Raw genomic sequence first — 15,678 nt, forward strand, 5'->3', positions numbered from 1 at the left:
GGGGACTGCCCCCCGTGCCCCTCTCCACCCCGGGGCTGCTGCCGCTTTGGTGGTCGCACCCTGCCTTTGCAAGCCTGAATGAGTGGCAGAGGAGGTGCTTGCTCGGGGTGGGGAGCACCAGCCTCCGCTTTCGTAACAAAAGGTCCTGCTTTGGTTAAAGGAAAAAAATTCAAAGCCCTGAATGTTGCCGGGCTTGGGGTGGGGGATGCAACCTGCCTTTGCCTGGGCTGTCCTCTTTTGGGTGACCCTGGAAGGGGTTGGCTGGGTGAATGACAGCCTGGAAGCGATGCAAGAAACGGGAAATTAAGTAGTTTGATGGGGGAAAGAAATATGGTTGCATTAAAGCATTCTGGTGGGGGGGTCGGCTGCGTTTGGGTGCTCGCTGCTGCCAGCCTGGGACGAGACCTCCTGAAGAGGAGCCGCTGCCGCTTGGTGCAGACCCCTGTGCTCACCACGTTCCTCTCCCAGGGGCATGGAGCTGAGCCAGGCTCAGCTAAACCCGTCCCAATCTTCAGAGCCCGACAGCCTGGGCTCAGCCTCAGCTTTGGGTAAATCCCACCGGGTTCCGATTGCAGCTACTCCACGGCAGCCGAGAGGCTGGAGCCGCCTTCCAGCTGCTCCAAAGGGCCGGTGCAGACCCGGCGCTGGGGGCTGCGTCCCCCCTTGGGGGCCAAGGTGCTGCTTGGGTGCTGCTGGGACCCCCCTGGGGAGCCCAGGACCCCGCGGTCCCTGCCTCGCTTCCCCCCTGCAGCTTCAGCGTAGATTAAAAGGATGAAAACCCCGTTTCCGCATGGGGGGGGGTGGGGGGCTGGCTCGCAGCGGGATGCTCCGGTGCCTCTCCCTGCCACCGGCTCCGGCTGGACAAGAGGAGCCCCCGGCAGCTTGAGCGGCCTTAATTGAGCGTGTTTAAATTAACTCCACAAGTGGGTTAAGCCGAAGGGGACACGTGGGTTCAGCCGAGCGGCTCCTGCAGCCGTCACCGCAGGGCTGGGGCCGCAGCAGCCGCCGCAGACCCGGCTTGGTGCGCCGGGGTGCCTTTTCCTCCGCCGAGGACACGGAGCCCCCGTGTTCGCCCGGCTGCGGGCTGTGCCCCCGCCCTGGCATCCGTCCCCCCGCCCTGGCATCCGTCCCCCCCGCCCTGGCACCCATCCCTGCACTGGAGCCGTTTCCCTGCTCGGTGGCAGGGTGCCCCGGCCCTGCTCCCTCCCCTGGCAGGATTTTGGGGTGTCCCTGCCCTGGGGAAGGGGAGACAAGTTTGGTGGCGATGCCCAATGCTGGTGGGGCGAAAGTGGGGAGCCAGGCGTCCCCACCCCGTCTGCTCCGTCCGGCTATGGAGGGACCTCGGGGGACAACGGACGGGGCCCCTGCACCCCGCAGCCGTCCCCCCTCCCCGCCGTGTTTCCGCTGGCCGGCCCGCGGCCGCCTGCGCCCCGAGATAGGCATCCCGCGGCGTGGGCGGGGGGCTGGATTCGGCCCCGGCCTCCGGCGGAAGGAGGGTGGTGGGTGCAGGCTGTTGCGCTGCTTCTCGCCACGGCCGTGTCCCCCGCCACCCCTCACGGTGTCCCCCCGTGGCACTGCCACCCCCTGCCCCCTGCCCTGCTCTGCCGGCCAGGCCGGGCACCTCCGTCCCCTGGCCAAAAGCAGCGCATCCCCCCCCCCCGTGCCCCTTTTGCTCCCTGGCAGGAGCGGTTGTGGGTGTGTGGGGGGGGCCTTTCCTGTGTCCCCCATCTCCGCTGTCCCTGTCCCCAGCTGCGTCCCCTGAGATAAGCAGGGGACGCGCTGGGACGGGCTGGGACGGGGCTGCCGGCCGCATTTCGGGGAGGCGATGGGAGCTGCCGCTGCTGCTGCCCTGCTGCGGGCCCTGCTGCTCCTCGGGGGGCTGCGCTCGGCCCCCGCCCTGGGGCTCCTCCAGGACCCCCCCACCGTGTACGAGGGACCCCCCGGCAGCTATTTTGGCTTCGCCCTGGATTTCCACATGACCGAGGGCAGGTAAGGAGATACCAGGGTGCCGGGGCCGGGCACAGCACCCGCTCCCCCCACCCTGACACCCGCTCTGCCCACCCCAGGCCCAGCGTGGTGGTGGGGGCACCCCGCGCCAACACCTCGCAGCCCGGCGTGGCTCAGCCCGGTGCCGTCTTCCTCTGCTCCTGGCCCCCCGGCGAGACCCCCTGTCGCCCCCTCCCCATCGACATTACGGGTGCGTGGGTGCCATGGGATGATGGGTGGGCGCGGGGGGGCCGCTGGCCCCGCACGCTCCCCCTCTCCTGCTCTCCCAGGGGACGAGTCCGAGACCCAAAACACTTTGAAGCTCCACACCTACAAGTCGCACCAGTGGCTGGGGGCGTCCGTCACCAGCTGGGATGGCAAACTGGTGGTGGGTGCACCCGGCAAGTGGGTGGGCACCTTTGGATGGTGGTGGGGTGGGCACCCACCCTGTCCCCATCTCCGTCCCCATCTCCGTCCCCAGGCCTGCGCCCCGCTGCAGCACTGGAACGCGATGGACGGGCAGCACGAGGCTTTCCGCACCCCGACGGGCGCCTGCTTCGTGGGTGCCCCCGGGCCGTGGCGCGTCGCCTGGTACTCGCCCTGCCGTGACCAGCTCATGGCCAGCACCTACCGCGAGAGCCACTACAGTGAGGGCAGGGTGGGTGGGTGGGCAGTGGGTGCCCCCCACCCTTGGCCAGTCTGAGCCTGCTCTGTGCCCGCAGCCTACGACAGGCGCTACTGCGAGATCGGCTTCAGCGCGGCCGTCACCCTGGTGAGATGGGTGCTTGGGGGGCAATGTGCCCGGGGTGCCCCCGGGGATGCCCATGGGGATGCGGAGGGTGTGGCCAGGATGGTACCTGGGTGTGGGTGTTGGGTTGGGGATGCCAAGGCGGGGGTGCTGGAATGGGGATGCTCGGGTGGGTGTGCCAGGGAAGGGCATGCTTGGGTGGGGGTGCCGGAGTGAGGGTGTCAGGGTGGGGGTGCTGGGGTGGGGGTGCCAGGGTGGGGGATGCCAGAGTGGGGGATGCTCGGGTGGGAGATACTTGGGTGGGGGATGCTGGTGTGGGGGATGGCAGGGTGGGAGATGCCAGGGAGGGGGTGCCCCAGGGTGGACTCTGACGCCAGCTCATCCCCCAGGATGGCACACTGGTGCTGGGTGCCCCTGGCGGGTACTACTTCACGGGTGAGTCCTGCCTGCCGGGCACTGCCACCTGGGGTGCTCACCTTTGGGTGGGCACAGCAGGAGGAGGGCACCCAGGATGGGGCACCCCAGTAGGTGCCACCTGCAGCGGCACTGGCAGCCCAGGGCGGGTGCCAGCGGGTGCCCTGTCAGTGCTGGCCCCCATCCCGGTGTCCCCCAGGGCTCCTGTACTCGGTGGAGGTGGATGCCATCCTTACCCGCTTCCATGGCAAGTCCCTGCTGTGGCCGGAGCGCCCGGGGCGTCCCACGGAGGAGCCGCTGTCCACGGACTATGAGGACGGGTACCGGGGTGAGCAGTGGGCATGGGGCAGCCCAGCCCCATGGCCGGCTCGTGCCGGGGCATGGCAGGGGTCACCGGTGCCCATCTCCCTGCAGGGTACTCGGTGGCCGTGGGCGAGTTCGATGACGATCCCAAAACCAAAGGTACAGCCAGGCGGGCACGGGGGCCAGGGCCACCTGCGGGGGGGACACGGGCCCTGGGCACCCCTGCGCTCCAGGGTGCCCCTCCCCTCCCAAGGGCTCTGGGACTCGGGTTGTGCCACCTCAGGCGTCCTGTCCATCTCTGTGCCCCCATGCCCACTCCAGTGCTGGGGGGTATCCCCGCGCCCAGTACCAGGGGTACCCCCATGCCCAGTGCCAGGGGTACCCCCATGCCCACCCCCGTGCCAGGGGTATCCCCATGCCCACCCCAGTGCCAGGGGTATCCCCGTGCCCCCATGCCCACCCCAGTGCTGGGGGGTATCTCTGTGCCCACCCCAGTATCAGGAGTACCCCCATGCCCACCCCAGTGCCAGGGGTATCCCTATGCCCACCCCAGTGCCAGGGGTATCCCTGTGCCCCCATGCCCACCCCAGTGCCAGGGGTATCCCTGTGCCCACCCCAGTGCCAGGGGTACTCCCATGCCCAGTGCCAGGGGTATCCCTGTGCCCCTATGCCCACCCCAGTGCCAGGGGTATCCACATGCCCCCATGCCCACCCCAGTGCTGGGGGTATCCCCATGCCCCCATGCCCACACTAGTGCTGGGGGTATCCCTGTGCCCACCCCAGTGCCAGGGATACCCCCGTGCCCACCCCAGTGCCAGGGGTATCCCCATGCCCCCATGCCCACCCCAGTGCCAGGGGTATCCACATGCCCCCATGCCCACCCCAGTGCTGGGGGTACCCCCGTGCCCACCCCAGTGCCACAGCAGGGGCACTCAGGCCTCTCGTCCCCCGCAGAGTACGTGGTAGGGGTCCCCAACAAGAACAACACGGCGGGCGAGGTGAGTGGTGCCAGGTGCCCGCTGCCCGGCTGCGTGGGGGTACCCCGCGGTGGGGACACCGCTGTGGCTGGGCACCCCGGGGTGGCACCCCGGGATAGGGCCGGGATCTGACGCTGCTCTGGGCAGGTGGAGATCTTCAGTGCGGGGGTGACCCTGCGCCGGCTGCGGGGCATCGCCAGTGAGCAGGTACCCCCCGCCCTGCGCCAGCACCCCACGGCACCCTTCCCCCATACGCCAGCACCACCCAGCACCCACAGCGCTCTGCTGCACCACCCCAGCACCCCCCGTGCCTCTTCCACTGCCCCCCACTGCCCCCCTTACCCCACTGCCCTCTTCCAGTGCCCTGGTGCCTGCTGCCACCCTGCCCATTGCCCCATCACCCCACAGCACCAAGCTGCCCCCCCCAGTGCTCCACAGACCCCTGCACCCCCACCCCATAGCACCCCATCACCCCCAGCACCCAACCGCCCCCCCCCCACCATCACCCAGCGCACCCCATGGTGCCCCCAGCACGACACCCACCCTGCCCCCCCAGGTGCCACCCCCCCACCCTGTCCCTTTCCAGGTGGCATCGTACTTCGGGCACACGGTGGCCGTGGCTGACGTCAACGGGGATGGGTGAGAACCGGGACTATCCCCCCCACCCCCATCCCCCATGGGGGCACCCTAGGGTGCTGCCCCCTGCCTGGCACCCCCCTGGGTGCCACCAGTTCCCAAACCTGGGGACCCTGACCCCCGCGCTGGGCGCAGGCAGGACGATGTGCTGGTGGGTGCCCCCCTGTACATGACCCAGCGCCCCGACGGCCAGCGCAGCGAGGTGGGACGCCTCTACCTCTACCTGGGGGGGGGGCAGCGACCCCTCGCCCAGCCCCCCCAGACCCTGACAGGCACCCACCCTTACGGCCGCTTCGCCGCCGCCATCGCCAGCCTCGGGGACCTGGACAAGGACGGCTACGGCGGTAACACCGGCCTGGCACGGGGGTGATGGGGAGGGGGGTGCCAGGGGACGTGCCACCCCCCTCCCCGATGCCCGGTCTAAACCATTGGGGAAACTGAGGCAGGAGCACCCGGGCCAGGTGGCGGTGCCGGGATGGGGTACCCGGTGGGTGCTGACGTCCCCTGTGTCCCCAGACGTGGCCGTGGGTGCCCCATTGGGGGGTGACGGTGGCAGCGGGCAGGTCTTCATCTTCCGCGGGCAGAGCGAGGGTTTGATGCCGGTGCCCACCCAGCGCCTCGACAGCCCCTTCCCCGGCCCGGCCGCCTTCGGCTTCGCCCTGCGCGGTGCCACCGACCTGGATGGCAATGGCTACCCGGGTACGGCCCCACTCTGTGGCCACTGCTGTGCCACTGCCGTGCCACCTCGGTGTCACCCACCCTGTCACCGACCCCCTGATTGTCCCCACAGATGTGCTGGTGGGGGCTTACGGGGCGGCCAAGGTGGCCGTGTACCGGTGAGTGCCCGTCCCGCCGGCTCCGGTGGCAGCACGGCCCAGGGGGTCCCAGCCAGGGTCCCCTGGCACCTCATCTCTGTCCCCGTATCCCAGGGGACAGCCCGTGGTGGTGGCCCGGACCCAGCTGATTGTCCCCGATGGGCTGAACCCCAAGCTCCTGGCGTGTGTCCTGCCCGACTCCGGCGCCCGCGTCAGCTGGTGAGCCATGTGGTGGGGACACCGCCATGGGGACACTGCCGGTGTGGGGACATCACCGGTGTGGGGACATCGCCCCGGGCACGGCGGCATGTCCTGAGCACCCTTGGGTGCTGTCCCCCTCGCAGCTTCCCCGTGGTGCTGTGCTTCAGCGTGACGGGCCAGCGCATCCCCCGGAGCATCCGTGAGTGCCGGCGTCACCCGGGGGGGGGACAAGGGGCACCGCCGGGATGTCACCAGCGGTGGCCCCCGTGCCATGCCCACCTCGCCCGCTGTGTCCTGCCAGGCCTTGACGCCGAGCTGCAGCTGGACCGGCTGAAGCCCAGGCTGTCCCGGAGGGTGCTGCTGCTGCAGGGCCACCAGTCGTCCTGGCACGGGGAGCTGGCACTGGCCCCGGGGACACCCCCGCTGTGCGCCAACCTCACCGCCTACCTGCGGGTACGGGGACGGTGCCAGAGTCGGCTGGCATGGGTGGGGACAGAGATGTCCCCAGCCCAAGGAGGGTGGGGGACAGGGATGGGGACAGCAGCGTCCCCAGCCTAAAGAGGATGGGGGACAGGGATGGGGACAGCGGCGTCCCCAGCCCAAAGAGGATGGGGGACAGGGATGGGGACAGCGGCGTCCCCAGCCTAAAGAGGATGGGGGACAGGGATGGGGACAGCAGCGTCCCCAGCCCAAGGAGGGTGGGGGACAGGGATGGGGACAGCGGCGTCCCCAGCCCAAGGAGGGTGGGGGACAGGGATGGGGACAGCGGCGTCCCCAGCCGGGATGGGGACAGGGATGGGGTCAGCCCGGGCGGGTGGGGGTCCCGGGGCGGGGTGCCCGCTGGGGTGCTCTGCCCATGGGTGCCCCCAGGACGAGGCCGACTTCAAGGACAAGCTGAGCCCGGTGGCCCTGAGCCTGAGCGTGGGGCTGCCCGGGGACGCCCCGGGGCTGGTGCTCTACGGGGACACCCTGGTGCAGGCGCAGGTAGGGGGGGACGCGGCTGAGCCGGGGACGTCCCCACAGCTGGGCCGGGGCACATGTGGACACCCCCAGCCCAGGGCACCTTCTGCCACCGCTATGCTCCAGCCCTGTCCCCAGTGTCCCCAACTCCTCCCCAGGACATAGCCCCTGCCCTCCCTGCTGTCCCAAGTCGCTCCCCAGGATGTCCCCCCAGTACCTCCCCGCTGTCCCTGCTCCCTCCTCGGGTTGGCCCTCCAGTCCCCCCCACTGTCCCCAATCCCCCCTGGGATGTGCCCCCTACCCTCCCTGCTGTCCCCAGTCCCTCCCCGGGATGTCCCCCCCCGGTCCCTGCTCCCTCCTTGGGGTGTCCCCCAGTATCCTCCATTGTCCCCAATCCCTCCCTGGGCTGTCCCCTTTTTACCCCTCACTGTCCCCAATCATCCCCCCCGTGATGTCCCCTCTGTACTCTCCGCTGTCCCGTATCCCCCCCCCGGGATGTCCCCGTCCCACCCCCCCCACTGTCCCCAATGACTCCCTGTCCCGCACCCCCCCACTGTCCCCAATGACTCCCCGTCCCGCCCCCCCCACTGTCCCCAATGACTCCCCATCCCACCCCCCCCACTGTCCCCAATGACTCCCCGTCCCGCACCCCCCCACTGTCCCCAATGACTCCCCCTCCCGCACCCCCCACTGTCCCCAATGACTCCCCCTCCCGCACCCCCCCACTGTCCCCAATGACTCCCCGTCCCACCCCCCCCCACTGTCCCCAATGACTCCCCGTCCCGCACGCCCCCCACTGTCCCCAATGACTCCCCGTCCCGCACCCCCCCCACTGTCCCCAATGACTCCCCGTCCCACCCCCCCCCACTGTCCCCAATGACTCCCCGTCCCGCACCCCCCCCACTGTCCCCAATGACTCCCCATCCCGCACCCCCACTGTCCCCAATGACTCCCCGTCCCGCACCCCCCCCACTGTCCCCAATGACTCCCCGTCCCGCACCCCCCCCACTGTCCCCAATGACTCCCCGTCCCACCCCCCCCCACTGTCCCCAATGACTCCCCGTCCCACCCCCCCCCACTGTCCCCAATGACTCCCCGTCCCGCACCCCCCCCACTGTCCCCAATGACTCCCCGTCCCACCCCCCCACTGTCCCCAATGACTCCCCGTCCCGCACCCCCCCCACTGTCCCCAATGACTCCCCGTCCTGCACCCCCCCACTGTCCCCAATGACTCCCCCTCCCGCACCCCCCCACTGTCCCCAATGACTCCCCATCCTGCACCCCCCCACTGTCCCCAATGACTCCCCCTCCCGCACCCCCCCACTGTCCCCAATGACTCCCCGTCCCACCCCCCCCACTGTCCCCAATGACTCCCCGTCCCGCACCCCCCCCACTGTCCCCAATGACTCCCCGTCCCACCCCCCCCCACTGTCCCCAATGACTCCCCGTCCCGCACCCCCCCCACTGTCCCCAATGACTCCCCGTCCCACCCCCCCCCACTGTCCCCAATGACTCCCCGTCCCGCACCCCCCCCACTGTCCCCAATGACTCCCCGTCCCACCCCCCCACTGTCCCCAATGACTCCCCGTCCCGCACCCCCCCCACTGTCCCCAATGACTCCCCGTCCCGCACCCCCCCACTGTCCCCAATGACTCCCCATCCTGCACCCCCCCACTGTCCCCAATGACTCCCCCTCCCGCACCCCCCCACTGTCCCCAATGACTCCCCGTCCCACCCCCCCCACTGTCCCCAATGACTCCCGCTCCCGCACCCCCCCACTGTCCCCCGTCCCCCTCCCAGACCCACCTCATACTGGAGGACTGCGGCGAGGACAACCTCTGCGTCCCCGACCTCCGCCTGGCCGCCGACACGTGAGCACCCTGCCGGGCGAGGGTGGGTGCCCGCTGTCACCCCGGGGTGCTGAGCCTTGTCCCCATGTGTCCCCCCCCCCAAGGCCCAGCAGGCGCCTGCTCATCGGGGCGGAGGCCGTGCTGCACCTACGCGCCAACGCCAGCAACGCGGGCGAAGGCGCCTTTGAGGCTGAGCTGCAGGTGCAGCTGCCCCCCGGCACCCACTACCAGGTGGCCCGCAGCAGCATCCTGGTGGGTGCCCGGTTGGGGGGTGCCCGGGGTGGGGGGGTCCACACCCTGCCCTTGGTGGCCATCACCCTTCCTGTGGGTGCCCAGTGGTGATGGGTGCCAGGGGGTGCCCGGGGTGGGGGGGCTCACGCCCTGCCCTTGGTGGCCATCACCCTTCTGTGGGTGCCCATCACCCTTCCTGTGGGTGCCCAGCAGTGATGGGTGCCAGGGGGTGCCCAGAGTGGGGAGGCTCACGCCCTGCCCTTGGTGGCCATCACCCTTCTGTGGGTGCCCATCACCCTTCCTGTGGGTGCCCAGTGGTGGTGGGTGCCCAGCGTTGATGGGTGCCAGGGGGTGCCCGGAGTGGGGAGGCTCATGCCCTGCCCTTGGTGGCCATCACCCTTCTGTGGGTGCCCATCACCCTTCCTGTGGGTGCCCAGCGGTGATGGGTGCCAGGGGGTATGGGGGGGGGGTCACACCCTGCCCTTGGTGGCCATCACCCTTCTTGTGGGTGCCCAGCGGTGATGGGTGCCAGGGGGTGCCTGGGGTGGGGGGGCTCACGCCCTGCCCTTGGTGGCCATCACCCTTCCTGTGGGTGCCCATCACCCTTCCTGTGGGTGCCCAGCGGTGATGGGTGCCAGGGGGTATGGGGGGGGTGTCACACCCTGCCCTTGGTGGCCATCACCCTTCTTGTGGGTGCCCAGCGGTGATGGGTGCCAGGGGGTGCCTGGGGTGGGGGGGGTCACGCCCTGCCCTTGGTGGCCATCACCCTTCCTGTGGGTGCCCAGCAGTGATGGGTACCAGGGGGTGCCCGGGGTGGGGGGGTCATGCCGTGCCCTTGGACCATGTGGGTCCCCAGGGTGGTTGGTGCATGGGGGGGTCCATGATGTGTCCCCCCGCTGTGTCCCCACCCCGTAGGGGCAGGAGAAGCTGAGCTGCAACCCCAGGAAGGAGAACGGGAGCCACGTGGTGCTCTGCGAGTTGGGCAACCCCATGAAAGCGGGCGCCCAGGTAAGGGGATGTGGGGTCCCCCCGCCGAGCCCGTCACCCTGGCGTCGGGGCTGGGCACGGCCGGTGGTGCTAGGTCACCCACCCACCCTTCCGCTGACCCCCCAGATCACCGTGGACATGGAGCTGAGTGTGTCCGGGCTGGAGGACATGGGTGATGCCATCACCTTCCAGCTCCAGCTGCGGAGGTGACACCGTGCCAACGCCTTGTCCCCTCCCCGTCCCCTGCCCACCGTTGGCACCCGGCCACCCAGGTGGCCTCGATGTGTCCCCAAACTTACCCCACCGCGTCCCCGCAGCAAGAACAGCCCCAACTCTGCCAACGCATCGGTGACGGTGACGGTGCCCGTGGAGGCGCAGGCGGTGATGGAGCTGAGAGGGTGAGGGTCTGGGGGGGGCACAGGGGACCGGGGGGACCACGAGGGGACACTGACCCCCCTCTCCTGCCAGCACCTCCCTGCCTGCCAGCACGGTGCTGCCCGTCAGCTGGCACAGGGTGGAGGGCAGCCGGCGGCTCGAGGACCACGGCATCAAGGTGGAACATGTCTACCAGGTAGGGTGCTGCACCCATGGGTGCCTGGGGGACTGTCCCCTCCCCGGTGTCACCTCACCGTCCTCCCGCAGCTCCACAACAAGGGTCCCAGCACCATCAGCGGGGTCACCCTGAGCCTCGCCGTCCCCAACCAGCTGGGTGGCCGCATCCTGTTCTACCTCCTGGAGCTGGGCACCGAGGGGGACGTAAACTGCACCAACCCACCCGGCCTCAACGCCGAGCAGGTAGGGTGCTGCCTGGGGACCGGCACCCACCCGCTGGGTGGTGGGTGGGTGTCAAGGTGGTGCCCCCCCGCCCCTTCTTCCAGCTGGAGATCCCCCGGCCGACGGGCGCAGCACCCCGAAATGGCACCCACCAGCGGGAGCGCAGGGAGGTGGAGGAGCCGCCGGGTGCCGGGCTGGAGGAGCCCATCCCCGTGGTGAGCGGGTGCTCCCTGGGGTCCTACAGCCCATGATGGGTGCAGGGGCCTGGGCCGGTGCCCCCCAGGGTGCTGGGGTGGGGGGGTCAGGGTGCCACCCGCCGTGTCCCGCAGGACTGCAGCAACGCCACGTGCGTGGGCATCGCCTGCCGGGTGCCCAGCCTGGCCAAGGACCAGCGGGCGCTGGTGAGCGTCCGTGCCCTGCTCTGGATGGACACCCTACAGCAGGTATTGTCCCCTGTTGGGGACAGGGTGGCACTGTGTCCCCAGGGTGGCCCCGTGTCCCCAGGGTGGCCCCGCCGTGTCCCCTCCTGTGTGGTGGCCCCCAGGGACCTGCAGAGAGCAGCCCTGGGGATGTTGGGTGTGGGGTGATGGGTGCCCCGTTGGCTGCCAGCACCCCTAACGCCATGTCCTTGTGTGTCCCCATGTGTCCCCACGTGTCCCCACCTCCGTCCCCAGCGGGAGCACCTCCTGAAGCAGTTCCTCATCCAATCGCGAGCCTGGTTCAACACCTCGGCCATGCCCTACCGCGTCCGGCCCCGCGTCCTGCCCGCCGGGGAGGCCACGGTAGGGCTGGCATGGGCACAGGGGACACGGGGACAGGCGGTGGTGGCAGCGGTGTCACCCACCCGCCCTTCCGCAGACTGTCACTAAGGTGCTGCGCGTCAGGCCCGGGGGCGAGGGGACCGTGCCGGTGTGGTGGGTGGTGCTGGGGGTCCTTGCTGGGCTCCTGCTCCTCACCCTCCTCATCCTCCTCATGTGGAAGGTGAGTGGGTGGGAGGGGGGGGGACGGGGACACTGGGGACATCGGTGACGTTCTGCCATGGTGGTGGGACCCTGATGGCACTGGAGGGACCCATGAAATGGGAGACCCAGCCCTGGGGGTGGGAGGCACAAGGTGGGGGGCAGCACCTGGGGTGATGCCATGGGGTACCCCGGGGGGTGATGTTGTGGGGTCCCCTGGGACCGATGCCGGGGGGTGCCCCATGGCCGGGCTGTCACCGTGTCCCTCTTCCAGACGGGTTTCTTCAAGAGGACGCGGCCACCCACCGAGGAGGACATGCAGGAGCTGGCACCTGGCCAGGCCCAGGAGCCGGGGGGTGCCCAGGGCTAGTGGGGGGCACCCCCCAGGTCCCCCCGCACCCCTGCCCCACGGCATGTCCCCTGGCCCAGCCCCCATGTCCCCAGCACCCCTGGGTGCCCATGGGACACAGCACCCATGTCCCAGCTCCCATGTCCCCAGCACCCCTGAGTGCCAGTGGGACACAGCATCCCATGGGACACAGCACCCATGTCCCATCCCCAATGTCCCCAGCACCCCTGGGTGCCAGTGGGACACAGCACCCATGTCCCAGCTCCCATGTCCCCAGCACCCCTGGGTGCCCATGGGACACAGCATCCCATGGGACACAGCACCCATGTCCCATCCCCAATGTCCCCAGCACCCCTGGGTGCCCATGGGACACAGCACCCATGTCCCATCCCCAATGTCCCCAGCACCCCTGGGTGCCCATGGGACACAGCACCCATGTCCCATCCCCAATGTCCCCAGCACCCCTGGGTGCCCATGGGACACAGCACCCATGTCCCATCCCCAATGTCCCCAGCACCCTGGGTGCCAGTGGGACACAGCACCCATGTCCCAGCTCCCATGTCCCCAGCACCCCTGGGTGCCCATGGGACACAGCACCCATGTCCCATCCCCAATGTCCCCAGCACCCTTGGGTGCTTGTGGGACACAACACCCATGTCCCAGCTCCCATGTCCCCAGCACCCCTGGGTGCCAGTGGGGTCCAGCACCCCACTGCTACCCCTGGACAATAAATCTCTGCCTGGCACCATGGAGGTTCCCGTGGGGTGACAGGGAGGTGTCCCCCCAGGACCTGTGCCATGGGGGGGCCTGGGGAGGGGCCAGGACACCCCTAGCGGTGAACTGGGAGAGGGGGTGCCTTTTGGGGACCTCCGTGTGCCTTTTGGGGTGCCCCAGGGGCCTGTGTGCCTCCGCACAGGCCTGGTGGGTGGGTGCTGGGGGCAGGAGGGGGGCAGGAGGTGCTGGGGGGCAGGAAATGGGCGTCGAGGGTTGGGGGCCAGTACAGGGTGGGTGCCAGGGCTGGGGGGAGGTGGGTGCGGTGGTGGTGCTGGGGTGCCAGTCCTGGGGGGCTGGTGTGGTACTGGGGAGTCGGTACCAGGTGGTGGGGGGGCATTAGGGCTGGGGTGCTGCTGTGGGAGTGGGATGGGGGGGTCAATTCTGGGATGCTGGTGCCAGTACTGGGGGTCAGCGCTGGTACTGGGGGTCAGTGCCGGTACTGGGGGTCAGTGTCGGTACTGGGGATCAGCACCGGTACTGGGGGTCAGTGCTGGTACTGGGGGTCAGTGCCGGTACTGGGGGTCAGTGTCGGTACTGGGGATCAGCGCCGGTACTGGGGGTGAGCGCTGGTACTGGGGGTCAGTGCCGGTACCGGGGGTCAGCGCTGGTACTGGGGGTGAGCGCTGGTACTGGGGGTCAGTGCTGGTACTGGGGGTCAGCGCTGGTACTGGAGATCAGTGCCGGTACTGGGGGCCAGTGCTGTTACTGGGGATCAGCACCGGTACTGGGGGTCAGTGCTGGTACTGGGGGTCAGCGCTGGTACTGGAGATCAGTGCCGGTACTGGGGGCCAGTGCTGTTACTGGGGATCAGCACCGGTACTGGGGGTCAGTGCTGGTACTGGGGGTCAGCGCTGGTACTGGGGGTCAGTGCCGGTACCGGGGGTCAGTGCTGGTACGGGGGTCAGTCCCGGGATGCAGGTGCCATACTGGGGTCAGTGCTGGTACTGGGGTCAGTGCCAGAATACCAGTGCGGTACTGGGGTCCCATACCGGGGGTGGGTGCCGGTACTGGGTGTCACTGGCGGGGTGCCGATGTGGTACCGGGGGTGGGTGCCGGTACTGGTGTCACTGGCGGGGTGCCGATGTGGTACCGGGGGTGGGTCCGGGGATGCCGGTGAGGTACCGGGGTCGGTGCTGGTACCAGGGTCAGTGCCGGGCTGCCGATGTGGTACCGGGGGTGGGTACCGGGGCTGGGTGCGGGTACCGGGGGTGGGTGCCGATGCCAGGGTCAGCCCCGGGCTGCCGATGTGGTACCGGGGGTGGGTCCGGGGATGTCGGGGCCGGTAGCGGGGTCAGTCCCGGGATGCCGGTGCCGGTCCCGAGTCCCGGTCCAGGGGCGGTGCCGGGGGTGGGTCCGGGGGTCCGGGGCGGTGCCGGGGGTGGGGGCCGGGGCCGGGGCGGGGCGGGCGGCCGTGCCCGGCGGCTCCGGCAGGTGGAGCCCGGTCCCCGCGGCGGCGGCGGCGGCGGCGGCGGGCGGAGCGGGCCGGGCCGGGCGGGCCGGGCATGGCGGGGTAACGGCGCGGAGCGACCATGCGGCCCCGCCGCCTCCTGCCGCCGCTGCCGGTGCTGCTGCTGCTGGTGGCCGCGGGCGGGCGGCGGGCGCGGGGCGCGGCGGAACCGGGAGCGCACGGTGAGAGCGGCCTTTGTGTGCGGGGGGCGGCGGGGGGGAGGCGCCCGCCCCCGCCCCGACCCGCCCCGACCCCCGCCCCGACCCCCGCCGGCTCCTCCGACCCCCCCCCCCCAGCCCCGCCGGCCTCACCCCCAGCCCGCCGGGGACCGGCCCCCCCGCGTCCGCCCCCCCCCCCCCGGCCATCCGTCTGTCCCCCCCCCCCGCTGTCCGTCCGTCCCCGGCTGTCCGTCTGTGTCCCCCCCCCCGCGTCTGTCCGTCCCTCCTTGTCTGTCTGTCTGTCCCCCCCCCCCCCGCGTCTGTCCGTCCCCGTCTCCCCCCTCCCCGGGCGATTTCGGCCACCGGCGGGCATAGGGTGCTGGGTGGGGGTCCTGGGGAGCAACTGGGTGGGTGTGGGGGGGTCCTAGGGAGCGCCTGGGGATGCAGCTGGGTGGGTGTGGGGGGACCCTGGGCAGCGCCAGGGGGTGCGACTGGGTGGGTGGGGGTCGCAGGCCAGGGGGGGGAGGAAGGTGGGTGGGGGCCCTGAGCAGAGCTTGAGGGTGTAGGAGGATGGGTGGGGGTCCAAAGCCATGGGGTGCAGGAGGGTGGGTGGGGGTCCTGAGCAGAGCTTGGGGGTGCAACGTGATGGGTGGGGGTCCCAGGCCAGCAGGTGCCAGGATGGTGGGTGTGTGTGGGGGTCTTGGACAGAGCCTGGGGGTGCAACATGATGGGTGGGGGGTCCCAGACCATGGGGTGCAGGATGGTGGGTGGGGGTCCTGGGCAGCACCAGGGGATGCAACATGGTGGGTGGGGGTTCCAGACCAGGGAATACAGGAGGGAGGGTGGGTGGATGGGTGGGGATCTTGAGCAGCACCCTGGGGTGCAGGATGGTGGGGGGTATCCTGGGTAGGGTGTGGGGTTCACCCCATTGCAGGCACCTCTGCCCATTCCTGGCAGGCAGGGTGGGCCTTGGGGTGCGGTGTGCCAATTTGGGGTCCCCTGTGGCTCCCCGTGACCCCCTACCGCTCCCCAAACCCTCCCGACAGCACCCCTGTGCCGGGGGGAGGTGTGCCTGGGGGGTGAAATGGGGGGCAGTGGGGTGAGGGGGG

At 70.4% G+C, this 15,678-nt stretch overlaps 1 protein-coding gene across 1 annotated transcript; it reads left to right on the forward strand.

The window, feature by feature from the left end:
• The first annotated feature begins 1,768 nt into the window (after positions 1-1,768).
• On the forward strand, positions 1,769-12,938 carry ITGA2B (integrin subunit alpha 2b). The gene is made up of 30 exons (XM_075171211.1): positions 1,769-1,989; positions 2,067-2,197; positions 2,277-2,374; positions 2,468-2,633; positions 2,709-2,758; positions 3,124-3,169; positions 3,348-3,476; positions 3,563-3,610; positions 4,406-4,449; positions 4,576-4,635; positions 5,015-5,067; positions 5,200-5,408; positions 5,581-5,763; positions 5,855-5,900; positions 5,994-6,098; positions 6,224-6,279; positions 6,382-6,533; positions 6,951-7,064; positions 8,841-8,911; positions 8,995-9,142; positions 10,037-10,129; positions 10,235-10,314; positions 10,426-10,506; positions 10,577-10,679; positions 10,751-10,903; positions 10,987-11,097; positions 11,212-11,325; positions 11,557-11,664; positions 11,741-11,863; positions 12,116-12,938. The coding sequence occupies exons 1-30, from the start codon at positions 1,826-1,828 to the stop codon at positions 12,209-12,211; spliced, it is 3,135 nt and encodes a 1,044-aa protein (XP_075027312.1). The 5' UTR covers positions 1,769-1,825; the 3' UTR covers positions 12,212-12,938.
• The last annotated feature ends 2,740 nt before the right edge of the window (positions 12,939-15,678 follow it).

The sequence above is a fragment of the Calonectris borealis genome, chromosome 22 (genome assembly GCF_964195595.1).
Source record: "Calonectris borealis chromosome 22, bCalBor7.hap1.2, whole genome shotgun sequence".
Taxonomy (NCBI): domain Eukaryota; kingdom Metazoa; phylum Chordata; class Aves; order Procellariiformes; family Procellariidae; genus Calonectris; species Calonectris borealis.